Source organism: Cornus florida, unplaced genomic scaffold (assembly GCF_030987335.1).
Source record: "Cornus florida cultivar Cherokee Brave unplaced genomic scaffold, ASM3098733v1 CherokeeBrave_3.0.0_Hap2_Chr06, whole genome shotgun sequence".
NCBI classification, from domain to species: Eukaryota; Viridiplantae; Streptophyta; class Magnoliopsida; order Cornales; family Cornaceae; genus Cornus; species Cornus florida.
In genome coordinates, this window is record NW_026775576.1 from 51,092,217 (window position 1) to 51,099,619 (window position 7,403).

A 7,403-nucleotide genomic window follows, 5' to 3' on the forward strand; every position below is an offset into this window, starting at 1 on the left:
AGTTTAATTTCATGTCATTAGCTTAATTGTAGTGTAGTTGTAGTTTAGATGTTAAATGGGAGGACAATCCATACTTGTTGTTTGATGTTCCATACTTATGAAAACAATTAGCATATATCTTTAACCTTGTGATGTGTTTGGATTGTGAGCTTAAAAAAAGGATTAATGGCTTAGTTTGATATATTGTGCTATCCACCATGTTACTTAAACAATATATACTTAATTAGTCATCCATGCTTGTTGAAACAACTACACACACACACTATTATTGCAATACATGTTTTCCCCCTTATTAATCATTTATTAAGGGTGTAGAAAAGCTATGCTTAGTGGTGATCTCTAAATCCCAAGATCTCTCTCTTATTTTCTCTCTATTGCATTTAATTGTTTACTTTAGTTTAAATTGTATCTTAGTGTAATTCAACCACTAACCAATCTTTTGATCACTCGACCTACTAACCCTAATCTCGATTCCACAACCTAATACGACCCACTAATCTATTGGAACGATCCATACTCGCCCTAACTATATTTTTAGTGAAAGGTAGTAGTGACAAATTATAAATGTAAAACTTAGCCACACTTATCTTAGTCCAACATTCATTCTTTTTGCTAAGCTTTGGGGTGCTTGACGACGTGCACCACCACAACTGACTATCTTCCTCCTGCTCTTCCTCAATTTGCTGACGCCGTAGGAAATCCTGCTACCTACGTGCCGCTCGTTGCTTGTTTCTCTGATTGTCCTGTCTTCTTTTATCGTTAACCATTCTGTTAACATAGAAAGATATACATCAAAATGATTTAAGCGAACCGTAAAGGAATACAACGAGTCCTAAACTTAGGCTCTAAACAAAAGAATACGCTACGCAGAAGTCTATATACGAAAGATCCCTAGAGACACTTGAACCTGAAGTGCTCTGATACCAACTGTAATACCCTTCGATTCTAGAGTCATGGATGATCAAGTCCGAGCATAGAATACAAGGGATATTAAATAATTAATATTTAAACAAGCATTTAAATACAAAAAGAATAATAAATAAATAATAAGTTGAAGGGAACTAAATAATAAATCCTTATTTAAAATTTTTCAAATAAAATAATAATTAAAAGTTCCATAATAAAATCCTCCAATCCTCTAATACCAGTAATTAATTAAACTATAACTCAGGAATTCATACTGTGGACCCATAATAATATCCTAACTGAAATAACTGAACTGAAATAAAACTAATAACTAAAATATGAAGAAGAGTCCGACGTAGATCAGAAGAGTGAATGACTGTCTCTATTCAGCACGAACAATCTCTAAGACTAGAACTTACGAATACCTGAAAAATAATGGTGGGTCAGGCCTACAAACTTGATAAAAGCCCTAGCCTCATTTTTCCTCTTTTTCTTCCTTCGTTCTCTCTCCAAAATATATTACGTGATTTATTTTCTAACCCCTTTTATAACCCTATAGTTATATATTTATAGGCAAATAAAATAACCTTAATCTTTTTTCCAATTTAATTATAATTAAAAGAATATATATATATATATATATATATATATATATATTATTTAATTAGTTACCTTTTTATATTTTATTTTAATTAGTTACCTTTTTATATTTTATTTAGATTAACTTATATATATATCCTCTATTATAGAAATATATATATATACATATCAGATTATTTAATGTTATAAATAATATTAATTAATAAATTTCATTCCTTATATATATATATAGAGAGAGAGAGAGACACACACACACACACACACACAACTATCTATGGGTGACTATCTATACCCATTTAACCTCCCATCCAAATAGTCCATAAGACCCAACTTGTTAGTCCACTACTACTATCCATATCCAATTCCTTTAAAAAAATGAAAAATAAAAATATATAAAAATAAAATAAAAAATAAAATTCCTAAACAAATATACATCATCACACACAATTTAATTAAAACAAATAATTCAATTAACACATAAACAATTAAATCAGTTAAACAATTAAACACTTAGCCAAGAAATCAAATAAATAATTGAAATGCAATTAAAACAATTAAAATAATACCGAAACTATCCTTTTGAAATTAAAGGTATTACAATGATCTAGCTACTCATTAGATGAGCTGCAAGTTGCACAATTCCACATTGCGTATGAAGAGTGAAGGTGAAATGCTTATATGTGTTGGTTCCATCTCCAAATGGTATGAAGCTTTTTAGAGTAAAATTCAGGAATAAAATCGTGCAGACTTAAGCCTAAAATAGACAATATCATGCCATATGGTTTAGTGAGTCATTACAAGCATCCCTCAATTCTAAATTCTAAAACACACAAACCCATAACTACGAATATGATCACTAATAAAATGAATACAACATGAAAAATAAGTACTCGCGCTTGTCATAAATGTATGGGGTGTCCAACATCTTTCTCACGCATAAACAAACTCCTAAATCCATTAATTTAGTTCACGAAAACTAGATGGAAGTCAAAGTCATTAAGGGCCCACGCCAGACCTCGCATGTGTGATAATAATACCACATCACATCTTAGGTTACTTCACAAACCACAACTCATTGTTAGGTAGCGACTCGGAAACAGAACAATTGGCCCATTGATAAATTAGCCATAGCCGCCTTGTCGCGTTAACCTCCTTCCTTTTTTTCTTTTTTTTTTTCTTTTTTTTTTTTTTTCCCTCCGTTGATGAGATAGGCATCACCATCATACTAATGCCTATACTTTTGTCAGTGTTTCGAGAGGGAAAATTATCATACCCCTAAGGTATCACAGAAAATCTTCGAGCGCGACATAGGTCTTGCATTCTAAATAAGGATTTTTGATATCTCAATTTATTGAGTTGCATTCTGAAGACAATGTGAGACAAAGTAATAAAAAAATATCTATTTAAAACAACTTTTTTGTAATTCATTGTGCATTCCTAAAACTATGTCTTTTTCATAACCCTCCGTTGAAGACAATATTGGGCTTTAACTCATTATTAGGGTTAACTTTACGGTCAATGAATAGGAGAGAGAGTGGTATTTCGATTTAGTGAAAAGGAGAGAGAGAGAATCTAAATCTTTGTCATTCTAAAAAGAACAATATGAGACAACGTAGTGAAAAATATATATATATTTAGAACACATTTTTTTCAATTGATTATGCATGCCTAAAACTGTGGTTTTTTCACAACCCGACATTGAAAACAATAAAGGGCCTTAACTCATTATTAAGGTTTACTTTACGTGAGAAAGGTTAAGAAATATGAGAGAGGTGAGAAACAAGGTGTGTAGCGATCGAACTGTTAGGTAAGGCTGCATACCCACCCATTTATACCCAATCTCTTTTCCATCCGATTTCGATGTGGGACAAAAATGACCCTTGTTACATTCTCCCCCACCCAAACTCGCACCGCCCTCGTTGCGGTTGGGCCACCCTGCCTACCTGGGTGGACTCACTCGGACGCCTTCCGGGCCGGGCGCTTGGCGTGGCACCGGATCAAAGACTGGGTTTGGCTCTGATACCAACTGTAACGGGTGGGCGCTTGCCCATTTACCCAAAAGCTCGAACTGTTAGGTAAGGCTGCATACCTACCCATTTATACCCAATCTCTTTCCCATCCGATTCCGATGTGGGACAAAATGACCCTTGTTACACTTGTACAGTAGATGATTTGAATCCGTAGTCATTATATATCTTTACTTGGTAATTATTAAAATAGTAATTAAATATTGTTCGGACATTCAACAGTACAGTTGAGACTAAGAGTTTACGTTCAAGAAAAAATAGAAATTTTTTTATTATACCTCCTCTATGACCTTAATTATTCTTTAATCGCAAATAATAGGATGCGTAGGCACTCAAATAAGCAAACCCTTGGTTAAAAAAAAGAAAAAAAGTTTAGTAACATACCAATGTGACAAATGGTTGGAAAGGAAGTAAGTTTTCATTGTGTGATACATCAGGAAAAAATATATATATATATAATAGAATGGCATGAGAAATATTACATTGTCACATCCATTTTCTTAATTTCAACCAAATTATACAAGAATAAAATATTTTGTGGATAATATTTTTTTCCCGCTTTTATATATTTGCCTTGGTTTTGACGATTTAAAAAGTCCAATAAAATGATAAAGATGAATTACGAACGATAAAATGACATCTTTTAGAAGTCAGACAACAACTATAAATGACATTACATGAGTCCCACTTAAAAACATTTATAATATGAATTTAATTAGTGGGCCTTACTTTTAATCATCTCTGTCTTTAATTTTAGTCTTTATAATAAAACAAATATAAAATATGCCGCTTCAAGTTCAAGATGTTATGTTACATCTACCGGTTGAGATTGTTTCACACAGTACTGTGTGAATTGACTCCAGCTGTACTGGAGAGGGCTCATAACTCCTTTTGCATAGACTTGGATGACAATTATCCATTTATTCTAGTCCGGGCTTGCACTTTTGATGACAGAGTGGCAAACTATGCCTCCACTAGCTTTAAATTCCCCTCGACACTCTCTCTCTCTCTAAAATAGTGTGTGTGCATATATATATCGAGTAGACGACATGGCCCCACTTTCAGTGGGGTCAACAGCTAACTCTCTAGAACCGACTATAAAAGAGCTCAAAAGAACAGACCCACTTCTCACAGACACGCTCTCATAGTTTCATGTCTTTCTCTCTCTAAAAACCAACGTAGGAAACATATATACATGGCAGATTACGCTGCAACAATCTCTCTCTCCCAAGCTCGATCCCTCTCTCACACCTCCGAGGAGGAAGAGGAGCACAGCCCTCGAAGTGTTCCTCCACTCTCCAACAGGCCCAAGATCACCACCATCAACCACCGCTCGTTGGCCGTAGGCGGCGGCGGGGACTCCAGCAGCGCTGGTCATGAACTCGTCGTATCAACAGCCAGCCCCACCTCCCGGAAACCCCGTGGCCGTCCACTGGGTTCGAAGAACAAGCCCAAACCGCCGGTCGTAATCACCCGAGAGAGCGAATCGGCGATGAAACCGGCGGTCCTGGAGATCTCCGCCGGCTCCGACGTCATCGAAATGGTGGGTCGGTTCGCGCGGAGCCGCCGCCTCGGCCTCACCGTGCTGGGTGGCTCCGGGACTGTCTGCGACGTCACTCTCCGCCACGTGGTGCTCCGGGGACCCTTCAACATCCTCTCTCTCACCGGGACGATACTTGGTTCTTCTTCTTCATCATCTTCTTCTTGTGGTTTTGCTATCACTGTTTCAGGGCCCCAGGGACAGGTCTTCGGCGGTGTGGTGGCGGGAAAGGTGGTGGCAGAGAGTGCGGTGGTGGTGGTGGCGGCGACGTTCATGACCCCAACTTTCCACAGGCTGCCTTGTACTAAGGTTGAAGAGCCTGATCATCATGAAGCAGCAACAAAACCTCTTCCTCCTCCTATGTCAATTAGTGAGGGCTGTTCCAGTACTGGCATGTCCATGTCAATCTATGGTGTTGCGGCACCAACGCCCTTGAACTGCCAGATCTCTCCTGATCATCATGTCCTCCCTTGGGGTCCCACCTCTCGCCCATCTCCTCCTTACTAGGAGGAAGATCATGAAGCAGAAGGATCCATATTGAAAAGCTGAAGAAATTCATTTTGCATATCTTAAACATACAGTTGTCTTTATTTTATTTAGTTTGCATGTTATTTAGAGAAAATAACAATGCAATTTTTTATTTTTTTTTTGGGTTTATTTCCTTTGAATCTAGCTGTCAGATACTCTTATGGTTCATTAAGTTCAAGCATTTTAGTTAGTGTAGCATGTATTGTCTTTGGAGTTGATTTATTTTAAAAATATAATGGTATTTAGTAGTTATTGATATCTCATATATACATAATGGAGTATAATTTTGTGTGCGTAGATATATAATATATAATTTTTTTTTTTTTTTTTTAACGAAGCCTGCAAAATGTTATTTATTTATTTTGTGCTTTTGCAACTGATTTGATGGGATTGTCAGTTGTTCAGGAATTCCCATTGTCAGGATGTGTCCCTCGGGAAGGACCAATTTCCAACTCCCAAAGCAGGCAACAGAGTGAGTCTGATGAGTCCTGCAAGAGAGAGATACTGCCTCCACCGTCCCAATTTATATGTCATCATTAAAAACAAATGTAACTTACAAAATTAAGAGTCACAAATTTTAATAACTTTAATAACGACATTTAAATTAAAACAAAAAGAGTATGTATGTAGTCAAAACTTGTGTAATTACTAACATGGTAGACTAGACAAACTAATATATATATATCTAGGCATATTAAGGTTGCTTTTAGTATTTCTTAGCTTTCAAGTTGATAAAATGAAAGAGTTTGAATGAAATAAAGAGTCATCGGACTTTGTATTTCATTAAAAATTTTTGGTGTGGATATCATTACTCTTTTATTAATATCAGTGATAGTGTGTCATGATTGAATAGAGATGCGGGAGTCTTTCGCTCTTGCTTTCGTTCAAATTATTGTGTGTGGAATATCATTACACAGTCATTATTGGGCTAGCTAAGATACAAATGTATGTTGTTAGAGGTTTTATGCTTTAAAGAGAATTAGGAAGGTGACTGTAATAGAACGAGAGAGAAGCAAGAAGAATTTATGTGGACCTAACAACAATAATTAACAATAAGCAAGAGTTATAGTCTTTTGTTTAGGGTAGTGTGATTTGGATAAAAATTACATTTAAAAAAAAAAAGAAATTAAAGAGGAATTAATCACACAATGTACACATGCACAATGGTACTGAATATATATATATATATATATATATATTATATATATTAGATGAACATCAAAATGAATAAAATGACCAAAAATTGGTTATGTTTGTTGGTGGTCCCTGAGACACACATGAATCTAAGGATGTTCTTCTCCAAAAAGTCATGGGGATAATATGAATATAATATATATCTTACTACTTTCCATGCTTCAATTAATTTTGCGTGTGTGTGTATATATATAATTTATAACATATCTTCATATGATGCATTTTTCTATTCCAGTTATATATACAAACATGTATATCTGACCAACTTTTCTATACATATAAATTACTTCTTTTTCTATTTCAATTGGAGTTGAAGAGTAGTATTTATGTATACATACATACATACATTTATATATATATATATATATATATATATGGTGATGAAGAGAGAAGCTTTATTCGTCATAAAGCATATGTGGTACTCCAATACCCAGTCAAAATGTTCAGAACATACTTGGCTTTCATAAACTCAGAGCTGACCTCTGATCTTAGAAGTATTTATTACCTTTTTTCTTCTTCTTTGAACATGCATGAGAGGGAGAGAGAGAGAGAGGGAGGGAGGGAGGAGGATACAGTAACTTTTTTGTTGTGCAGAACAATGATGGGAA

At 35.2% G+C, this 7,403-nt stretch overlaps 1 protein-coding gene across 1 annotated transcript; it reads left to right on the forward strand.

Annotated features, from left to right (window-relative positions):
• The first annotated feature begins 4,688 nt into the window (after positions 1–4,688).
• LOC132314857 (AT-hook motif nuclear-localized protein 28-like) lies at positions 4,689–6,045 on the forward strand. The gene has a single exon (XM_059813652.1). It carries the CDS (start codon positions 4,729–4,731, stop codon positions 5,578–5,580), a length of 852 nt encoding a protein of 283 aa, XP_059669635.1. The 5' UTR covers positions 4,689–4,728; the 3' UTR covers positions 5,581–6,045.
• Positions 6,046–7,403: the final 1,358 nt, after the last annotated feature.

Excerpts from the sequence above, each read along its gene's own strand:
- LOC132314857 (XM_059813652.1), top strand. The coding sequence starts at position 4,729 with ATGGCAGATTACGCTGCAACAATCTCTCTCTCCCAAGCTCGATCCCTC.